Source organism: Chiloscyllium plagiosum, unplaced genomic scaffold (assembly GCF_037043375.1).
Source record: "Chiloscyllium plagiosum isolate Xiang-an unplaced genomic scaffold, Cpla_swu_hap1 HiC_scaffold_30, whole genome shotgun sequence".
Lineage (NCBI taxonomy): Eukaryota > Metazoa > Chordata > Chondrichthyes > Orectolobiformes > Hemiscylliidae > Chiloscyllium > Chiloscyllium plagiosum.
Window position 1 is genome coordinate 47,294,840 of NW_028270168.1, and position 23,722 is coordinate 47,318,561.

Below are 23,722 nucleotides of genomic sequence, written 5' to 3' on the forward strand. Positions count from 1 at the left end.
TGTGGAGTTTGCACATTCTCCTGGGTTTTTCTGCGTTGGTTTCCTCTCACAGTCCAAAGGTATGCAAGTGAGGTGAATTGGTTATACCAAATTGTCCATAGTGGTAGGTGAATTAATCACAGGGAAATGGGTTACACTTCGGAGGGTCGGTGTGGACTTTTTGGGTTGAAGGGCCTATGTCTACACTGTAGGGAATCTAATCTAATCATATGACAGCCAAATTGCAGGGTGCACGCAAGGTCCCACAAATAGCAGGATCAGTGAGGACTGGAGATCAGAGTGAACGGTGTGGTGTTGGAAAAGCACAGCAGGTCGGACAACATCTGAGGAGCAGGAGAATCGACAATTCGGGCATAAGCTCAAGTTGGTCTTTTGACCAGTTTATGTTACTTGTTGCCAGGGGTAGCTAATTATAATGTGTATTTATCATAGAATCATAGACTCCCTACAGTGCGGAAGCAGGCCATTTGACCCATTAAGTCCATACTGACCCTCTAAAGAATAGCCTACCATTCCTGATTAAGGGCTTATGCCCGAAACATCAATTCTCCTGCTCTTCGGATGCTGCCTGACCTGCTGTGCTTTTCCAGCATCACACTCTTCACCTCATAGTGACACTTGCTGAAGAATAAGTTTTAACAAGGACACAGCCGGGAAAAACTTCCCAGCTGTTGTATGAATGACGCCCCATGATCATTTACATCTTTCAGTGCAGGCAAATAACACCCAAGTTTGATATTGCATCACCTCAGGCAGCAGAGACCTGCTTTGGAAGTGTCAGCATGGATTCATTGTGTTGCTGTGGGGAGTTTTGAAGATTTGATTTTCTGACTGAGAGGAGACACCATGAACAACCATGTTAGAGATGACACAAGACCCTGCTGGCAGAGAGAACATTTTAACAAGAAGCATCTTGCAGCCTGTGAGAAAAACATCTGAATCTTGATGGGAACTGAACTCGAAAATTCCACTCTCCATCACTGGGTACAAACCCCTGAGTAGGAAGAGGGTAAGACTGGGAAAATGATGCATTTCCTATCCTGACCCTGTAATCAGGATTGAGAACAATAAATCCCAGAGCTGAGTATAAATCGCCATTGTGTCTGGTGCAGTCTTTTGACCAATTCATGTTACTAGTTGCCAGGCTTGCTAATGGTAATGTGTACTTATCATAGAATCATAGAAGCCCTACAATGTGGAAGCAGGCCATTTGGCCCATTAAGTCCATACTGACCCTCTGACAGGTCCACACCCCCCACCAACCCAACCTCCATTCCCGGCACCTTCCCCTGCAACCGCAAGAAATGCAAAACGTGCGCCCACACCTCCCCCCTCACTTCCCTCCAAGGCGCCAAGGGATCCTTCCATATCCGTCACAAATTCACCTGCACCTCCACACACATCATTTACTGCATCCGCTGCACCCGATGTGGCCTCCTCTACATTGGAGAGACAGGCCGCCTACTTGCGGAACGTTTCAGAGAACACCTCTGAGACACCCCGACCAACCAACCCAACCACCCCGTGGCTCATCACTTCAACTCCCCCTCCCACTCCGCCAAGGACATGCAGGTCCTTGGCCTCCTCCATCGCCAGGCCATGGCAACACGGCGCCTGGAGGAAGAGCGCCTCATCTTCCGCCTAGGAACCCTCCAACCACAAGGATTGAATGCAGATTTCTCCAGCTTCCTCATTTCTCCTCCCCCCACCTTTTCTCAGTCCCAACCCTTGGACTCAGCACCGCCTTCTTGACCTGCAATCTTCTTCCCAACCTCTCCGCCCCCACCCCCTCTCCGGCCTATCACCCTCACCTTAACCTTCTTCCACCTATCGCATTCCCAACGCCCCTCCCCCAAGTCTCTCCTCCCTACCTTTTATCTTAGCCTGCTTGGCACACCCTCCTCATTCCTGAAGAAGGGCTTATGCCCGAAACGTCGATTCTCCTGGTCCTTGGATGCTGCCTGACCTGCTGCGCTTTTCCAGCAACACATTTTTCAGCTCTGATCTCCAGCATCTGCAGTCCTCTAAAGAGCAGCCTACCCAGGTACATTTGTACATAATCTTCGAGGAGAAAGTGAGGACTGCAGATGCTGGAGATCAGAGCTGAAAATGTGTTGCTGGAAAAGCGCAGCAGGTCAGGCAGCATCCAAGGAACAGGAGAATCGACGTTTCGGGTATAAGCCCTTCTTCAGGAATCCTCCATCGCCAGACCATGATGCCTAGAGCATTTGTACATAAACTATTTCTAGTCAGTCACCATTTAAGTAATACTCTGTCATTCTGCTTTTCCTATTGAGGGAAACACCTTATCCACATTATACTGCATTGGTCAGGTACTTGATTGCTCACTCAACTTATTTAAATCGCCCCGAGGTATCTTTACATCTCTTTAACACTCACAATCTTGCCTGGTTTTATGCCATCAGCAAACTTGACATTTTACATTTGATTCCTTCAACCAAATGATTGATATTTATTGTGAATGTCTGGGCCCAATCACAGATCCCTGAGCCACACCACTCCTCACTGCAATCCCACATCAAAAAATGACCCCTTTATACCTGGTTTCTGTCTCCTATCTGCTCACCAATCCATGTCTGTATATTATCACTAACCCGTGTGCTTAGATTTTGCTCAGTCACCTCTTACATAAGACTTTATCTGAAAATCCGAATACACAGCATCTACTGGTTCCCCCTTATCTAATCTATTACCTACATCCTCAAAACATTTTGACTTTGTATAATACTGCTGGTATTTTCTAAGTGTCCTCCTATCACGTTCTTTATAATAGGCTCCAGCATTTTCCCTACTATTGATGTGAGGCTAACCAGTTTGTAATTCCCGCTTTTCTCCATGCCTCATTTGTTTAATAGTGGAGTTAGTTTGCCACCCTCCATAACCTCTGGACGTTTGGAAGATGACAACCATCATATCCACAATTTCCACAGCCACCTCCTTTAGTACTCGGGATGTAGATTATCTGACCCTGCTATCAGTCCCATTAATTCCTCCAGCACTTCTTTTTCAACTAATAGTAAATTCCTTGAATTTCCCCTTCTAAATATATCCTTGCTTCCCTAGCATTTCTGGGATATTATTTGTTTTTTCGTTTACTGTTTCAGATTACATTTGCTTGAGATAGTCTTTTTCTTTTCACTAGCTTATAGAAGCTCTTACAGTGTGATTTTATGTTCTTTGCAAGTTTATGCTCTTGCTCTATTTTTCCTTCTTACCTTTGAGACCTCCTTTGCTGAATTATAAACTGCTCCTAATTCCCAGCTTGCCTATTTTAACAGCAACTTTGTATGAATCCTTTTTGGATCTAATGGTATCCTTATTTTCTTTTGGCTATGGTTCTGGCACATTTTCTGTCGTTTTCTTAAAACAAAAGGAATGTATAACTGTTGCAATGCACATATTTATTCCTTAAATATTAACCAGTTCTATCTATTGATATACCTTTTGATAAAGTTACCCAGTATATCGCAGGTAACTCACTCCTCACAAGTTTGTGGTTTCCTTTGTTAGATTTAGGATCTCATTTTGGATTTGACTATTTGACTGGCTTTCCCAATGAAAAATGTTATCATGTTATAATCAATTTTCCGAAAGGATCTCTCACAACCAGATTACTAATTAAACCCTTCTCACAGCACAAAACTATATCTAGGACAAGCTGAAAATGTGTTGCTGGAAAAGCGCAGCAGGTCAGGCAGCATCCAGGGAACAGGAGAATCGACGTTTCGGGCATAAGCCCTTCTTCAGGAATTCCTGAAGAAGGGCTTATGCCCGAAACGTCAATTTCCTGTTCCCTGGATGCTGCCTGACCTGCTGCACTTTTCCAGCAACACATTTTCAGCTCTGATCTCCAGCATCTGCAGACCTCACTTTCTCCTCCTATATCTAGGACAAGCTGATCCATACTTGGTTCCTCACTGTACTGGTCTAAAAAGTATTGCATATACACTCTGGTAATTCATCCCCCATGGTATTATTGCTAATGTGGCTTATCCAGTCTATATATAGATTAACATCACCCATGATTACAGGAGCATCCCTGTTATAAACATCGCTAATTTTCTATTTACTGCATCCTCTACTGCACCACTGCTGTTTGAATGCTTATAGGTAACTCTCACTAATGTTTTCCAACTCTTGTAGCTTTACCCAGGCTGATTTGACAGGTTCCTACCAGACTGATTTTATCTTTCAATAACAATGCCAACCCCCTCCTTTCCCATTTTACTTGCTCTTCCTAAAGACTGAACACCCTTGGGTATTCAGTTCCCAGCCTAGGTCACCCTGTTGCCATGTCTCTGCAATCGCAATTATATTGCGTCCATGTATACTATTTGTGCTGTTAAATCATCTACCTTATTGCAAAGGGAAGCATGAATTCAGATATAGTATCTTTGATGTTTTTGACATTTTCTTTCTACCCCAGTCCTTTTTGCTGAAAACCCTTGTTTACTCTGGCTTCCACTTGTTCTTTCTACCTTTCTAACAGTGGTTAGCACTGCTGCCTCACAGCGCCAGAGACCCGGGTTCAATTCCCACCTCAGGTGACTGACTGTGTGGAGTTTGCACATTCTCCCCGTGTCTGCGTGGGTTTCCTCCGGGTGCTCCGGTTTCCTCCCAAGTCCAAAGATGTGCAGGTCAGGTGAAATGGCCGTGCTAAATTGCCCGTAGTGTTAGGTGAAGGGATAAATGTAGGGGTATGGGTGGGTTGCGCTTCGGCAGGTCGGTGTGGACTTGTTGGGCCGAACGGCCTGTTTCCACACTGTAAGTAATCTAATCTTCTGTCTTTGTTTCCCTCACTCTTGCCACCCCACTCAGGTTCCCAAACCCCCGCCACTCTAACTTAGACTTCGAACAATTTGACGATTGCTGAGCTTTGTCCTTGGTACTTTGAAAATCTTCAATTCAATTGATCTTCAATGACCTTTCAAAATGTCATCTGCTTTTCACTGTACAGAAGCTCTACTCAACTGAAAGCTTGAGGATTGCTGTTGTTAAAGGAACTGTACAATGAAAATAGGGCACTCTGAAATGCTATCAAGGAACTCAAATCCCTACTAATCCCAGACCTTCTAACCTTCCTATCCATTTTCATAAAATTAAATTTAGCTCATCCTCATTAATGAAATCAAAAAACGATGCATAAGAAATGAGACTATTTCCTACCATCGTAAAGTTTTTAATTACTTGCACAGATTATTAAATGCTTTCTTCAAAGAAGAATCCATTAAATTTATGGAAAATTCGGATATTGTGAATAATACCTTTTGTGGTGTTTTTGGGCTTTGTACAGCAATGATTGCAGGTTTGCTTTGGGCTCGATTCTCTGTTGAGCGCTGGGTAAAAGGTGACTCCTGTAAATGGACCCTGCATCCTCTAAGATGCAGAGCACATCATTTTGGTCAACTGAGGCTCAAAACAAGAGCCAGACACAAAAGCAGCATAAAATTTGGTGCTGATAGTACAGTAATGTTGACGGAGAGCTACAGTGTTGGTGATGAAATCCTTTGGAAAAGAACTCGGAAGGAATACCGCAGTAACACTGGTGAATGAGACATACTGTTCCAACACATATATTAAACCTGGAATACCACTATACAGCATGGATATTATTAAGCTGGAGAGGGTTCAGAAAAGATTTACCAAGATATTGTCAGGAATGGAGGTTTGAGTTATAAGGATAGGCTGGGATTTTTTTCACTGCAGGAGGTTGACCTTAAAGAGGTTTATAAATTCATGAGGGGTGTAGATAAGGTGAATGGTAGGTGAACTTTCCCTATGGTGCGGGATTTCAAGGCAAGGAGGCATATTTTTAAGGTGGGAGGAGAAAGTTTTAAAAAAGACACGAGAAGCATTTATTTTACACAGAGTAGTTCATATGTGGAACGAACTGTCAAAGATAGTGGTGGATGCGGATACAGTTACAACATTTAAAAGACATTTAGATAAATACATGAATAGGGAAGGTTTGAATGGATATGGACCAAACACAAGCATGTGGGATTACTTTAGTTTGAGATTATGGTTGGCATGGAAAGGTTGGACCGAAGGGTCTGTTTCTATGTTGTATCACTCTATTACAGTACATACATTCCCAAATATTGCTTTTTTTCTTAACTGTGTTTTTCCTTCTGCGATATTAAACTGCGATATTAAACATTTTCCCTACTAGTGGACACAAGAGGATGACCAGAAGTGACCCTGTGACAGTATTTCAAAGCTGAGCTGTGGAATTCAATCTGGTTTCCTCACCTGTATTTACCCCTCTGTCACTATCACAGAAAACCGAACCTCTCTCTTCTCATTATTACCCTGGGAATGCATGCACACAATCTCCCTGCCCCATTTTGTACATTTCACCAGAACTACCTTTCACGTGTCCTGATTGGCTGGAAAGCACTTGGCACTGTTCTGAAAGAGTACAATATAAATGCTGACCCTCTTTCTTCCTCTAACCTTCCATCAACCATTAAACAACACGCAGAGACAGGAACAAAAACAGAAATTGCTGGAAAAGCTCAGCAGGCCTGGCAGCATCTGTGGAGAGAAATCAGAGTTAATGTTTTGGGTCAAGTGACAGAGACAGGGGTTGTAGGTTAACCACTGAAATATTAAATTCTATCCACAAATCCTCCTTTTACATGCAATTATTCAAAACAGCATCTTATGAGACAAGGCATAAATTTGAGCAAATGACTTGTTTATTTATATAATAAAGTCAAATGAAAAATATGTGATGTTCAGAGTCAATTTCCTTAGCTCCTCAACATGACTGACTAAACATTCTACACAGCTATTCTCTGAAATTACTTCATCCAGAAATTAACACAGAGGGGGTTAATTTGCATAGGCCCTGAAAACAAACTTGGTGATTACGATATATGATTACTCCACATGCATTCAATGTAATGTAAGCAGCATGCTAACTGTGAGCTTTTCCCAATACAATGATCTCTGCAGGCATGCTGCACTATCCCCACAGTTGTGGCTGTATATATCAGTTGGGCGGGGGGGGGGGGGGGGGGGGGGGCTCATATCATTATTTGTTTACCCTTGATAGCAGGTTTATTCACAGGATGTAGCCTTCCACATTCTGTCTCCTCAACATTATCGCAGCAGCTCAGCCAACTCCTTCATTCTCTTTGGACAAATAAAGCACCGAAGCTAACTAACTGAGGAACTGCACAAAATAATAAAGGATACTTAGCAAATGTAATTTTGGGAACCGATAATGCAGTCCAGCCCCTGCAGCCTGAGTATCTTTACAGACTTTTGTAAAACAGTTTATTGAAATAATTGAAACGACATTATTACCACTAGCACTATTTCAAACTCACCTCTACCTCTTAAAGTGGGGGTGGGGGGGCTCATTGCAATTTGCAAAGATACTGGCTATTGTTTCACATTTGAACCCATATGCAACAGACTGATGAATGTAAATACAATGTGGTTAAAGGTCTGGCTCTGTGACCTGTATATAGTCATGGAATATGAGTGTCTAACTAGGAATGTTTTTTTCCTGAGTTGAAGAGGCTGTTTTACATCTGATGGGCTCAATGTTGCCTCCCTCCACCTATCGCATTTCCAACGCCCCTCCCCCAAGTCCCTCCTCCCTACCTTTTATCTTAGCCTGCTGGACACACTTTCCTCATTCCTGAAGAAGGGTTTATGCCCGAAACGTCGATTCTCCTGTTCCTTGGATGCTGCCTGACCTGCTGCGCTTTTCCAGCAACACATTTTCAGCTCTGATCTCCAGCATCTGCAGCCCTCACTTTCTCCTCAATGTTGCCTCGAGACTGACATGCTCTATTTCCCAGAAATTCACCTGATATAATTCCAAGATCAAAGAAAGCAGCTCCAAATTACTAAAACAAGAACAGAGAGTATTGGGGAAACTCAGCAGGTCTGACAGCATCTCTGAAGAGAAAAAACAGAATTGGCTCTTCTGAACTCAGAGCATTAAATCGTTTTTTCCCACTCCACAGATACTGTCAAACCTGCTGAGATTCTCCAGGATTCTCTGCATTTCTTTCAGATTTACTGCATCTGCAGTATTTCACTCTTATTCCTAATTACTATCTTTGTTCCATGACAGAGTCTTTAGTTAGGATTCCAATTTTGCAGCAATCCCTACCTTCAGTCTTTGCTTGTGTAGGTGGCATGCCGATTGAAGTTAAACTGTGCTGTAACTACAGCGAGTGTGGCCTGATTTCATCTCTTTTGTCCATAACTATAATACAGATCTACTCTTTCATTACAACTGACAGCTTTTCTAAAGCCTTTATATTCAAATGTATTGGATCTTCATTAATAGGGCCAAGAATAGATAAGTATAATAACTTCTTTCAAATAAATGTTCCTGAAATCTTATGCCATTTCGCAATTCCATCATCTTATCCACCCCAGCCAACTCCATCCTGTCCTATCCCATTCGTCTCATATTATCCCCATCACATTCCTTGTGTCCCTCTCATCTCACCATCTGCTGCTGTCACTATCCTTCCCATCAATCTCATTCTCTCCCTCCCGGGGACTATCTGTCCTACCAAGGAAACGGATGGTCAGGCACACTCTAATCTCCTCAGAAACCCACCCCACTACACGGCTACCTGTTGGTATCACACACTCGAGTCCTCTGCTGACTGCACATGTCCCTGTGCGAGCCAGATACTGACAATCAAGTAAACTCACTAACAAACAGCACCCTCAATAATCAATCAGAACACAGGGCAGACATAAACTGTATATTATTGAGGATTACTGCAAACTAATAAAGAAAATGCACCCCAGGTAAATCCTGCATACTGTGTATTGCAGAATATTTGGCTTAGTTATCTATGTACTGGATCTTTCACCGATTATAAATTAATAAACCTTTTAATTTCCAATTCTAAATGTGAGTTTTAGAAGTGAACTGTTGCATGAACAGAATAAGTTCAGGTTCAATTTCAGAGGGCGGATGACATTTCTAGGTGGGACCAAAGGAATGTAACACCTAAAGGTATCAAAGAAACTTCAGATGGAGTGGGGGAGCAGAGAGAGAGAGAGAGAGAGAGAGAGAGAGAGAAAGAGCAATGTGAACTAATGAGGGGTTGATCACAGCCCCTTTCAGAAGATGCTGTGGAAGTCGCAGTTTACGAACCGCTTGTAAGCACCTTTGCATTACAGGTAAAGAAAGGAAGACTCTCTCATACTCTGAATGCCGCAAAACAATTTTAAAAATCAGGAAAAAGGAACTTCAATCATTTAAAAGTTATGGAAACTTGAAAATTGAGTGTTCAGCTGCCAACCTCTACACTAGCAGTGCGATCCAATAACATCTGCGCTGTCATCTTATCCTCTAAAACCTACTTAGAGACTGATCCATGGAACCTTTGTCTTTATTTTTATTGTTTTTAGATTTAATCCGTATTTCTAATCTGTGTAGTACATTAATATTTCTACTTGCATGTAGTAATTAAGAAGCTCACATTTTTTTGTTGATTTAAGAAAGCCTGGTTAAGTTTACTCCTTTTAAAACATAATTTTATGTGGCTGGGAAGGAAGGTAACTACAAGAGAAGTGATCATTTTAAAATTAACTTTGTTGCAACCAATCAGAGGGTAGGAACCAGTACATTCCTATGTGCCCAGAAGCATAACACTTTGGAGTATTCCATCTGGATCGATCAGGAATCTCACCTTGGATCTGACTGTAACTAAATGCAATATATTGAGTAAACTAGAATTTTATTTCACAGAAAAATCATAAAATACCAGTTTGAACTAACCATAGGGTTCAGAAGAGATTTCCAAGGATGTTGCCAGGGTTAGAGGATTTGAATTAAAGGGAGAGGCTGAATAGTTTGGGGCTATTTTCCCTGGAGCATCAGAGGCTGAGGGCTAACGTTATAGAGGTCTAAAAATCGTGAGGGGCATGGATAAGGTAAATAGACAAGGCCTTTTCCCTGGGATGGGAGAGTCTAAAACTATAGAGCATAGTTTTAAGGTAAGAGGGGAAAGATTTGAAAGGCACCTAAGGGAAAACCTTTTTACAGAGAGGGTGGTGTGTGGATGGAATGAGCCGCCAGAGGAAGTGGTGGGGGTTGGTACAATTGTAACATTTAAAAGGCATCTGGATGGGTATATGAATAGCAAGGGTTTAGAGAGATATGGGTCAGGTGGTGGCAAATGGGACTAGATTAATTTAGGACATCTGTTCGGCGTGGATGAGTTGGACCAAAGGGTGTGTTTCCATGTCTCTATGCTCTCATGGATTAATGATATCCCCTGTAGTGTTGAAATGCTGCCCCTTCAACACCTATTGGATTTTTACTATTTATTGAATTTATTAGTCAATCTGCTACTGTGTTGATTACAGTGAATCTGAGCAGCTTGACTTTCAGCTGTCTATGGTCTTTCTTGTGGGTGCGTCTATCTCACTGTTACCTATGCTGCTTCTCTCTGCTCCCTATGTTTATTCTTTATGTCTCCTCAGTTCTTATCCATCAGCTGTGCCTCAGTTGGCATCAACGTCCTCTCAGAGTGCAATCTAAGTCAACATTCAAGTGCAGTACTGTAGGCTGCCACATTATTACAGGCACCATCTTTTGCATGATAAATTAAAGTGGGTAAAATTGAGGTCGATTCTGCTTTCTCACTGGGACAGAACTGCTTCCACAACCCTTACCAGTGCCCTCACCAACATTGCTAAATAAACAAAGTCACCATAGTCCCACTCTCTCAGAGAGAGACTACAGCTGGTAGGTTAACCTTAGGGTCACCACGCCTCAGGTGAGGGGAGAGGTTGAGAAGGAGAGTACTTCATGGTAACCTCAGCCAGTGTTGGAATTGAACCCACTCTGTTGGCATCACTCTGTGTCACAAGCCAGCCATCAAACCACATCATTCTCAAATTGCTGCGTAAGGGTACTTGCTGTGCACACACTACTTACATGACAGAAGTGACTACACTTTAAAAATATTTCACTCACTTTGGAATATCCTGTGGAAAGGTGGTATCTGAATGCAAACCTTCATTCACTTTCTTTTTCCTTGTTTATCTTTGACAAAGTCATGACACGTTGTAGATATGTCGATTAGATGGAATGATACAGCCAAAGACTGTGGAGTACCATGATGGCTCAGTGGTTAGCACTGCTGCCGCACTGCTCCAGGGACCTAGGTTCGACTCCAGCCTTGGGCAAGTGGCTGATTGGAGTTTGCACGTTCTCCCCGTGTCTGCGTGGGTTTCCTCCAGGTACTCCAGTTTCCTCCCACAATCCAAAAGTGCACAGGTCAGGTGGATTGGCCATGCTAAATTGCCCGTAGTGTCCAGTGATGTGCAGGCCAGGTGGCTTAGCCGTGGGAAAAGCAGGGTTACAGAGAGGGTGCGTCTGGGAAGGATGTTCTTTGAAGGGTAGGCATGGATTCAATGGGCTGAATAGCCTGTTTCCACACCATTGAGATTCTATGAAGAACATGTTGGGGGCTTTTCCATTGAGGGAAGGGATGAATTGGAGCCATGGCTATAAGATGTGGCAAGTTGCTGACAGGGAATAGATTCATGTGGTTGGCTGCTTCGTCAGGTAGAACTGAGACACAAACACACTTGGGTTAAACATAGGATCACAGAAACTAGGGGCAGGAGTACACCAATTGGCCAGTCAATATGATCATGGCTGATCTTCTAGCTCAATGCAATATTCCTGCTTTCCCTCCATTCTTCATGCTGCCTTTAAAATATAAATATTTATCCATCTCTTGGTTGAATATTTTTAGTGACTTGGTCTCCACAGTCTTCTGTGGGTGCAGATTCCTAAGGGTTCACTATCCTTTGTGTAATGAAATATTTCCTCATCTTAGTTCTAATGGTCTATGTCATATCCTGACAAATTCCCCAACCAGGGAAAACATCCTCTCAGCATCCAGTCTGTCAAGCCTGAATGTGCAGAGACTCCTCGTTAAGCTCAGAGGAGAAAAAGTGAGGCAAATGGAACTGTGGCCTAATGTCAGGACCAACACAGCCTTGACGTAATAAAATTTTATAACTTGAAACCAACTCATGCACATGCCCAGAAAGTAGCATGGCAGGTAACTAGAAACATGGAGGTAAGCCCCAGCAACACAAAAAATCTCAAAGTTTCTAACATCTTTAGTTAAATTGCTAACCATGACTTAATGGAATTTTCTTTGCAATCTCATTTATCTTCGCACTGTTCTCTCACTCTGTCTCTTGTCTTGCTTTTTGAGCTCTCTTTTTGCTTTCAGTTCTTCTTCCTGGTGGTCTTGCACTTTTTGTTGGCTTTTTATTTCATCTTCTGGCATTCTATTCTATTTTGTTGACTTCTCTCCACTATTTCCCTTCTCTTACTTTGGCTGAAGTACGGGTTAATGGTGTAACACCTGATGGAATAAGGGCTGTTTACTAGGTTTCAGGGGGCTTCTGGCCAAGTGGATATGGTGGGAGTTAGGTTAGCAATGGACAATATGGTCAGGCCAGTATCTCGGGTTAATTGGATTGAGCAGATGGCATGGGGATAGGAATTTGGTCAGATGCCACATTTTGGGTCATGGATGAGGGTACATCCACTGAGGACTACGACCTGGGATTGCACAATGCAGTAAAGAGATTGCAAAGGGGTGTCTTAAGGGGTGGCTCAGTGGCCAGCACTGCTGCCTCACAGCACCAGGGACCTGAGTTCAATTCCCAGTCTTGGGCAAATGTCTGTGTGGAGTTTGCGCATTCTCCCTGTGTCTGCATGGGTTTCCTCCCACAATCCAAAGATGTGCAGGTCAGGTGAATTGGCCATGCTAAATTGCCCATAGTGTAAGGTGCATTAGTCGAGGGAAAGGGTCTGGGTGAGTTACTCTTCGGAGGGTCAGTGTGAACTTGTTGGATTGAAGGGCCTGTTTCCGTACTGTGGGGAATCAAATCTTAACTCTAGTATTTTTATGGGCAGCATGGTGGGTCAGTGGTTAGCACTGCTGCCTCACAGCACCAGGGTCCCAAGTTCGCTTCCAGCCTCGGGCAACTGTCTGTGTGGAGTTTGCACATTCTCCCTGTGTCTGCGTGGGTTTCCTCCGGGTGCTCTGGTTTCCTCCCACAATCCAAAGATGTGCAGGTCAGGTGAATTGGCCATGCTAAACTGCCCATAGTGTTAGGTGCATTGGTCAGAGGGAAATGGGTCTGAGTGGGTTACTCTTCAGAGGGTCGGTGTGGACTGGTTGGGCCGAAGGGCCCGTTTCCACACTGTAGGGAATCTAATCTAATCTAATCTAAAACAGGCAATGCGCATGAAAGGAAAATGTAGTCTTAAATTAGCTTAGAACCAATACCTCGGTGTGACACTCTATCATGTTGAAAATAGTGTGACAGTTAAATGCGATGCATTTCATTTCATGTAAGTCTGTTATCAGTCCCTGGGTTAGATTTCACATTTCAACTAGTAACTACTAGAAACATGCTCTTGCACATCAATGCAGGATATAAGTAGGTTTTGTCGTTACGATGCTGCTATGTGCGCATTGTCTATCAGCATGTAAAGATCAACGTCCCTCACATTAGTCATAAAGTCAATGGTACATGTTACAGTGTCTGGCCAAAGTGTTTGCTGATTCTCCAGTAATTGTTGTATATCATCACATTGTATCTAGTGTATCAGACCATTCAGTCTAACCATTCCATGCTCATATTTACGGTTCACATGAGCCTCCAGTTCATCTCACCCAATCAACACATGCTTGTTCTTTCACCATCATGTGTTTATTAAGCTTCCTCTTGCACGCACTTACCTCCATCTGAGAGTGAGCTCCATATTCTCAATGCGTTCTACATAAGAAGCTTGGTTTAAAATCCCTGACTGGATGTGTTACTTACTGTATACTTTTCAATGACTCCCAGTTCTGTTTTCCTGCCCCATGGAAACCCAATCAAATCCTGTTGCAATCTTGATGAAATAACAATAAAGGGGGATATCTGGTTGTGGTGTACTTAGGTTTGTAAAAAGGGGTACCACATCAAAGGTTATTGTGCTGAATGAAGGCTCATGGTGCAGGAGGTTTGATGTGGATGGAGGATTGGTTAACCAGAAACTAAGAGCAGAGGTCATTTTCAGTTTGGAGACATGTAACTAGTGGAGTGTCACAGGAATCAGCGCTGAGGCTTCGACTATTTCCAATTTATATCAATGATCTGAATGAAAAGCCCAAAGGCTAGCAAATTTGTTAACGACACAAATATCGGGAGGAAAGGACGTTTTTTTTACTGAGGACGTAAGGAGTCTGCAAAAGTAGATGAAGATACATTAAGTGAGTGGGCAAAAAAATAATCACTGATGTCGTATAATGTGGGAGAGTGTGAGCAGTCCTCACTGCAGGAAGAACAAAATAACAGGATATTATTTAAGCTGACAGAGATTGCAAGACTTGGAGTACAGAAGGATTAGGTTGTGAAGCACAAAAGCCTCATGACACAGGTGCAGAAAATGATTAGGAAGGCAAATGGAATGTTGTTATTTATCGCAAAGGGAATGGAATATAATTAGGGATGTTTTGCTACAGTTATACAGTGCACTGATGAGGCGTTTACAGAGTACTATGCGCAGTGTTGGTGTCTTATAATTAAGAAAGCACTTAATTGAATTAGAAACAGCTCAGAGAAGATTTACTCTCCTGCTTCCTGGGATAAGGTCGTGCCTGTATTCACTGAGGTGTTGTACAATGTGAGGTGAGATTATTGAAAGATGTGAGATGCCGAGGGAGTTGACAGGGTGGCGAATGATCTCTTTACAGGAAAGACCAGACACATTTAAAATGAAGAAGTCTCCCAGTTAGGGTGGAGAGAAGGCGATTTAATATTTCTCTCAGAGGGATTTGAGTCTGTGGAACTCTCTTTGCTCGAGAGCAGTGGAGATGGGCGGTTATTGAATATTTTAAAGACAAAAAGAGGTAGATGTTTTGATTGTTTTTGAACAAATACAGAAAATTCGAAACTGCTCTTCAATGTTGGTGCACAATTTATGCAGTTGGAATTAGTCCAGTCTGCTGGATGACTGGTTGCTATAGTTTGCCTCCCTTCTGTTCTGGTACAGGCGTAGTTGGCAAGATCTCATCCTTGGGTTCATCAATGCTGACGTGATCAGGCAGAGGTTTCTGAGCTATCAGGGGTTGGCAGGAATGTGGCGTTGATACCACAAATGACCAGCCATGATTTTATTGAATGGCAGAAGATCAAAGGGGCTGAGTGTCCTCCTCCTACAGCTAATTCATTAGTTTCATTGCTTGTACAGTCTCAGTTTTCTCTCTCCTGAAGATGGGAGTTGAAATCTGATTAACCTTGCATCCATTGATAATGCAGGTTGCACCTTGGTTTATCAGGTTAAGTGTTTGTTTTTCGGCTGGAAGAATAAAGCAGGTTTTAATTCGGCAAATGAGAACGGTGAGATCATGGAATCATTATAGCGTGGAGTTTGGGCATTCAGCCCATCAAGTCCACACTCCCTCCAAATCCCTCCAAACAGCATCACACTCAGACTCACTCCCCACATGCTTGTTCCCCGTAACCCTACATTTCCACCTCGCCTGCACACCCTTAGACACTATGGGGAACTTAGCACGGCCAATCCACCTAACCTGCACATTTTTGGACTGTGGGAGGAAATCCGCGCAGACATGGGGAGAATGGACAAACTCCACACAGACAGTCACCTGAGGGAGGAATCGAACCTACTGCTGCAAGGCAGCATTGCTAACCACTGAGCCACCATGCCATGCATGGTGAAAGATAAATAACTCTCCGGATTATCTTTGTCCTGAGCTGGGAATGTATTCACTTCATTCTGTCATCATCAGATGATGTCCATCATCTTGGGAAAGCATTAATCTCCTCGAGTGCATTCATTCAGCCTTCTAGATACTTGCCATGGTTGTGGGAATTCTTTCACCAGGTTCTTAATGATTTCATCTCGAAACACCTCATCTGGGAGAAGGTGCAACCTTTGTATCATTGTTCTTCAATGCAGGTTCTTTGGCAGAATTCTGTGGATAGCCAATTGCCGTGGGGTCCTTCTGGTATAGTTTGGCACTTCCTTAAACCACCAGGATAACCACTGGGAGAGGAATTCACCTTTGATTCCCATTTATTTCCAGAGAATGCGATGTGCTTGTATTTGCCACTACAACATGGTGTCCCCAGTCACACAGTGCACGGTAGATCAGATTAAATGTTTCCCCTGCAGCTTGACTGAACACACTGTACCAATCTCTCCAAGTGGCTTTGTCGTGGCATCAAACAAAGACCAAAAGGAAGCCCACAGCTCAGTCACTTGATGAATTGTTGGCTGTGCTGCAAAGATTAGTTGGCAATTTATCAGAATAATAAAGTTAAACTGATGTTTAAACTGACTGCAAAAGGTTGTCCTCGGTGAGTCAGTGGTTACAGCATTATCCCAGAAGGAAATGAGGGGCACACAATCTATGGAAGGTCCTATCCCAGTCTGGGCTGTGTTAATCAATCTCAGTCATCGGGATGCTACAAACACTGGAAGGTGGAAGGGGAAAGTAATGGAACTGTACTTATTGGATCCAGAACCTGAGGAAAAGTACAGATGGGAACATATTGTGGTTGGACTCAGCTGAGGTATTCTTCACGGTTGGCGGAACACCTTTCTAGGACAGCAGGTCTTTGGTTCAAGGACAGCATTCCTGACTCTAACCAAGAGTTCAAGCCCCACACCAGGAAGCCCTCACCAATGTACAGCGTACAATCTGATCTCTGAATAGTGGATCAGTGTCTAGCTGGACAGTCACATTTGGACAGGTGACCACTGGCTCAGTTGTCATCCTCAGAGGCTCAAGAATGGGGTTTAGGAGCTGGATCAGCAAGTGAAGACCACAGCACAGAATCCAGATACTGAGCTGAAGCCCAGTGAAGGTATGCAGTGGATGCATATATTGCCATCCCGAAGGGATAGTGGCTCTATTCATGCTTGTATGGCACCTTGGGGAAGAGGCTCAGACAATGAAAAGTTCAGAAGACAACAGAATACCGGCTAACCTAGATCTGAGCTTGTACACAATCTGTTAGTGTCCCTTTAGTCTTTCTGAGGAAGTGTTCTAACAGTGATGTAATGTGTGTGAGTTAGGGCCATGGCTGGAGGTAGGACACCCAATGAAGACTCTTTCTGAGCCTGATGTTGGAGCAATCTGGACAGGTCAGAAATCATTATCCCAACACTCAATCAATATTCTCAACAACAAGGAAATTCAGAACATCTTTTTAATTTGCTATGAAATCACTGGCACTGTGCACCAGCAGCATAGGAGCAGTGAGCAGGGTGATGGCACAATAAAGCCCTTTCCACAATGACAATGCCTGTTTGGAAGGCCTGTCATTTTATGTCTCATGCAAGACCAATTCTATCTCCCACACACACTGTGCACACGCTGCTCTTAAGGGACACCTTAGTGTTAACCAGTCGGAGTGTTTGCTTTGCAAGCTGTTAACATAAGGAAGGATTTTTTATGATAGATATCATAACATAGTCCTAATGTTGGATTTTAAAATTCATTTGCTAAATTTGTCTTTTCTGCTTGTCATTATTCAGCTCATCCACCTCCTCACACACACACCACTTCACACACCCACAAACACTGACACACACACAGACATCGCCACACACACACAATCACATACTCACACATACACAGTCACATACTCACACACCCACTCACACACACAATCACATATTCACACGCTTGTACACATACACACAGTCACACACCCACACACACTCACACACACAGTCACACATTCGTACACATACACACACAGTCACACGCTCACATGCACACTCCCTCACCCAAACATACACACAGACACACACTCATGCACCCAACACACTCGCTCATACACACCCACACATTCACTCGCATGCCTACACACCCACACACACCCACTCATACCCACACTCACACACACCCACACCCGCATTCACACACTCACAAACCTACACACACACCCACACATGCACACAATCACACACATCCCACCTACACATACACACATACTCACACACTCACCCACCTACACACATACTCACACACTCACACTCACTTACCCACTAACCCACTCACATATTCATGCACACACACACCCACACACAGTCACACTCATACTCACACATTCACACACCCACATACTCACTCACACACCTACATACCCACACACACGCCCCCACTCACACCCACACTCTCACACACACACTCACACACACCCCACCTACATACACACACACGCACAGTCACATACTCGCACACTCCCTCACCCAAACATACACACAGACACACATTCATGCACCCAACACACTCACTCATACACACCCAAACACACACCCACACACTCACCTACACACTCACCCACACACTCACTCACACACTTACTCACATACTCTCACAAACACACACATCCTCACACACTCACATTCCCACCCCTCACAAACCCACTCACATACCCATACACCCACACACTCAAACACTCACCCACCTACACACATACTCACACACTCACACTCACTTACCCACTAACCCACTCACATATTCATGCACACACACACCCACACACAGTCACACTCATACTCACACATTCACACACCCACATACTCACTCACACACCTACACACCCACACACACGCCCCCACTCACACCCATACTCTCACACACACACTCACACACACCCCACCTACATACACACACACGCACAGTCACATACTCGCACACTCCCTCACCCAAACATACACACAGACACACACTCATGCACCCAACACACTCACTCATACACACCCACACACACACCCACACACTCACCCACACACTCACCCACACACTCACTCACACACTTACTCACATACTCTCACAAACACACACACCCTCACACACTCACATTCCCACCCCTCACAAACCCACTCACATACCCATACACCCACACACTCAAACACTCACCCACCTACACACATACTCACACACTCACACTCACTTACCCACTAACCCACTCACATATTCATGCATTCACACACACCCACACACAGTCACACTCATACTCACACCCACACACACACTCACTCACTCACATGCTTACACACCCACACACACACCCACTCACACTCACACTCTCACACACACACCCACACACTCACAAACCTACACACACAGACACACACATGCGCGCACACACACACATCCCACCTGCACATACACACACACTTACAACCCACATACTCCCACCGACTCATCCACTAACCCACTCACATATTCCTGCACTGACATACCCGCACACACAGAAACACCCACTCACACCACACACACACACCCACACACTCACACAGACTCATTTACGCATTCACACACTCATGCACACACACTCGCACACCCACATACACAGACACACCCACTCACACCCACACACTCGCACAGACACACTCTTACTGACCCACTTACACACTCACACACTCACATGCTCACTCAGCACACTTGTCTGGGACACACACCCACCCAGTCTTATACATGTGATAGGACCATAGAAAATGTACAGCACAGAGAAAGGCCATTCAGCCTGTTGTGACTGCACTGGCTGGTTTCCCATTCTGTCCCATTCTCCGTCACCTGGTCCATAGCTGAGCAGGTTTCAGGTACAGATCCTGGTTCCTTTCAGATTGTATTGAGGGTTTCCACCTGGATCACCAAACTGGGCAGTGAATCCCAGACTCGTGTAACCCTCTGAGTCAGAACCCTTTTCCTCACCTCCCGTCTAATCCTTCTAGCAACCGCCTGTGTCACATGTACAAGACAGGGTATGAAAAGTGTTAGCCTTATACTGAGGGCTATGGAGAGTTTACTTTTTAGCCTTCCTCTCTTTCTCCACTTACCCAAGTCCTTTGCCTGCAGATGCTGACTTCCTATGGAGGTACTGTTACTCCAGCATGGTCTGATTGACAGTCCCTTTCTTTAACGCTGTACACTATAGGCTGGTAGGTTATTTGATCCCACACGGCCTCAAAACTTCAGGAGTGCTTTATTGCTCATTAAATAATTTTGAATTGCAGCTACTGCTGTGCAGTAAGAAACCCACAGACAAGTTGGAAAGAATGAGCACTATTGCAATGGAACTGGAGTGTGATTGTCACCGGGTAATCTGTTTCATTGGTACGTGCTAAAAAAAAAGATCAGTGCAGAACATTGGGAAGATTTCCATATTCCTCTCCAAATGAATGCGGATGCCACAAAAGCCCCATCAGCTGCAGTGGATGGGACCAAGTAAATTAAAACTCCAGTGAAAGCAGAAACATCACGAGCAGGTTGATTTTGAAAATGTGTCTGTCTTCCCAATTGAAGGTGGTCGATTTTTCCCAGTGGGTTGAAACATTAAAGTTTATGATCTTTCTTTAGCCTGTTGTATGCACTATGTTACAAACCTCTCCAGTAAGACTGTACCAATAGTAAGTGCAATAATCAACTAGGAGAAAGTGAGGGCTGCAGATGCTGGATATCAGAGATGAAAAGTGTGATGCTGGAAAAGCGCAGCAGGTCAGGCAGCATCCGAGGAGCAGGAGAGTTGATGTTTTGAGCATGAACTCTCCATCTTCACCAGCCATTCCTGACGAAGAGCTTATGCTCGAAACATCGACTCTCCTGCTCCTTGACTATAGTAAATGCAAGTAAATGTGATGCTTATGATATTGTCAACATCATGGTATCCCCCTGTCTAGGGAGTCTAAAACAAGGGAGGATAGTCCTCAGGATATGACGTCAAACATTTTGAACTGAGATCAGGAGAGTTTATCAAATGATGCTCCATTGCTGCATATATATATACTTAAGCAATTCATGTTCAAATGCAATCACATCTGCAAAATAGCCAGGCTTGGGCTGACAAGTGGCAATAAAATTCACACCACACAAATGCCAGGCAATGACCATCACCAATAAGAAACAATCAAAACACCGCCCCTTGATATTCAATGGTGTTATCATCACTGAACCCCCACTATCAATATCCTGGGGGTTACCTTTGACCAGAAATTCAACTGGACTCGCCAGATAAACACAGTGGCTGCAGGAGCAGGTGAGAGGGTAGGAATACTGCAGTGGGTAACACACTTCCTGACTCCCCAAAACCTGTCCATCATCTACAAGACACAAGTCAGGAGTGTGATGGAATACTCCCCACTTGCCTGGATGGGTGCAGCCCCAACAACACTCAAGAAGCTTGACACCATCAAGACAAAACAGCCCATTTGATTGGCACCACATCCACAAACATTCATTCCCTCAGATGCTTAGTAGCAGCAATGTGCACGCTGTACAAGATGCACCAAGACTCCTTAGTCAGCACCTTCCAGACCCACAATTACTCCCATCTAGAAGTACAAGAGCAGCAGTTGCATGGGAACATCACCACCTGCAAGTTCCCCTCACCATCCCGCCTTGGACATATATCGCCGTTCCTTCAATGTAGCTGGCTCAAATTCCTGGAAGTCCCTCTCCTAAGGGCATTAGATTAGATTATTTACAGTGTGGAAACAGGCCCTTCAGCCCAACAAGTCCACACTGACCCTCCAAAGAGTAACCCACGCAGACCCATCCCCCTGACTAATGTACCTAACACTATGGGCAATTTAGCTTGGCCAATTCACCTGACCTGCCCATCTTTGGACTGTGGGAGGAAACCGGAGCACCCGGAGGAAACCCACGCAGACACGGGGAGAATGTGCAAACTCCACACCGACAGTCACCCGAGGTGGGAATTGAACCTGGGTCCCTGGTGCTGTGAGGCGGATCTAAAATGGACTGCAGTGGTTCAAGAAGACAACTCACCACCACCTTCTCAAGCACAACTAGGGACAGGCAATACATGCGGGCCCAGCCAGTGACACCCACATCCCCACGAGTAAATAAAACAAAATTAAGGCTGGCTAAGACAGATTTTTAGACTCTCAGGGAATCAAGTGGAAAATTGGAATCAAGGTGGTTCCTGATCATAACTGAATGGGAGAGCAGCGCCCATGAACTGAATGGCCCACTCCTGTTCCCGTTACTGTTACTTTGTTCTGAGTCAAGGATGGAATGTCTCCTCGACACTAACTGCTGCCAATCAGCTGCCACGTGCTGGAGAGCTATCATCAGTTATGGATCCTGTTGGACTTTTTACCCTTCGAATGCCAGTGTGCCCGACTGAAGCCTGTAACACCCCTGGGCCAGGTAGAAGCAGAAGCGATAGTGGCATTTCCTAACCCACAGCCACTATTTATGGGAGGATCCTATCAAAAGGATTCCTGATAAACAACCCTGATCTCACAGCTGGTGGCACAGAGTACAGCAATTCTGAACTGGGAGCAGGGTGGCACAAGTGGGCATTTGACTGACTTGCTATTTAATTGGAGCCCCTTAGCTGGGCAGGTACTCACCACTCAGCCTCCTCATTGCTGCATCTCTGCATCGCTCCTCTTCCTCGCTGATGGTGAACAGGCCCCGCAGGCTGGGAGTCGACAGGCAATGCCGAACTGATGCCCTCTTCAGCCTCTTGCCTTGCCTGGCAGAGCCGGGGCAGTGGTGCTGCATAGCAGCGGGAGGGGGTCAAGTGTGGGGTGGCCTGGATACAGCCGGGTCAGAACACCAGCTCCCCAAAAACCAAGCAAGTCATTGCAAAGGGAAAAACAAACAGAAACGGGCAGGGAGGAGTAGCGATGAAGCAGCCCCGCAGTTGCACACACAGACACACTTGGAGAGAGGTGCAGTGTTGCACAGACGTCAGTGCTGCCTTTTGCAATAACAGCCTCTCCAATCCTGACTCACTCACTCTGCCGGCCCCCGCTTCCCCCAGTACACTCCGAGGAGGCAAATACACTCCCCCCCCCCCCCAATCTTAAGGTATAGAGAGACAGACAGAGAGGGAGAGAGAGCCTGTTTCCCTGGTAACAGTGGCACAACCAACAGGTTTGAGCGGATCTCTCGCTGTCTCTGTGTCTGGAGGACTTTCCACTCTCTCTGACTCCCCTCCACAGAGGTGTCATGTTGCTCGGGCAGGTTTCAAGCGGAAAGTCGAGGTTATCCAGGGGAGGAGGGGAGGGGGGGGGGGGTGACAGGGGGCCGGAAGCTGCAGGTACACGGGGTGGGTGTTTATAGAGTGAAAGGGTGGGAGTGAAAGGTGTGAGAGTGGGTGCAAGGTGAGGAGATGGGTGTAGAGTGATGGGAAGGGGCTGTGGGCTGACAGTGGGTGTCGGGGTGGGTGGGTGTCTCTCGAGTGATAGGGTGGGTAGGTATCATAGGTAACAGGCTGGGTATAGGGGTGTGTGTGTCTATAGGGTGACAGGACGGGCATTGAGGTGTGTGTGTCTATAGGGTGATAGGGTGGGTATAGGGTTGGGTGTGTCTCTGTAGGGTGACAGGGTGGGTATAGGCGTGTGTGTGTCTATAGGTGACAGGGTGGGTATAGGGTTGGGTGTGTGTCAATAGGGTGACAGAGTGGGTATAGGGTAACACAATGGGTGGGTATGAGGATGAGTGCAAGGTTGGGAGATGCGTATAGAGTCATGAGAAGCGGGAGTGGGGTAACAAGGTGGGTGTAGGGTAGGGAGATGATGCTAGGATGATGAGAAGGGGAGTGGGGTAACAAGGTGGGTGTAGGGTGGGGAGATGATGCTAGGATGATGAGAAGGGGGAGTGGGGTA

General features: G+C 44.9%; 1 protein-coding gene across 3 annotated transcripts in view; it reads right to left on the bottom strand.

Moving 5' to 3' along the window:
* The window catches only part of map7d1a (MAP7 domain containing 1a), a 260,340-nt gene extending 237,500 nt beyond the window's left edge, over positions 1 to 22,840 (bottom strand). Inside the window, exon 1 of one of the 3 annotated variants that reach the window (XM_043717932.2) lies at positions 22,460 to 22,840. In XM_043717932.2, the coding sequence (XP_043573867.1) occupies positions 22,460 to 22,613 (154 nt within the window). In that variant the 5' untranslated portion in view covers positions 22,614 to 22,840. The remainder of the gene's footprint in view (positions 1 to 22,459) is intronic. The other 2 variants (XM_043717931.2, XM_043717933.2) reach the window with 2 other exon arrangements.
* Between the last annotated feature and the right edge of the window lie 882 nt (positions 22,841 to 23,722).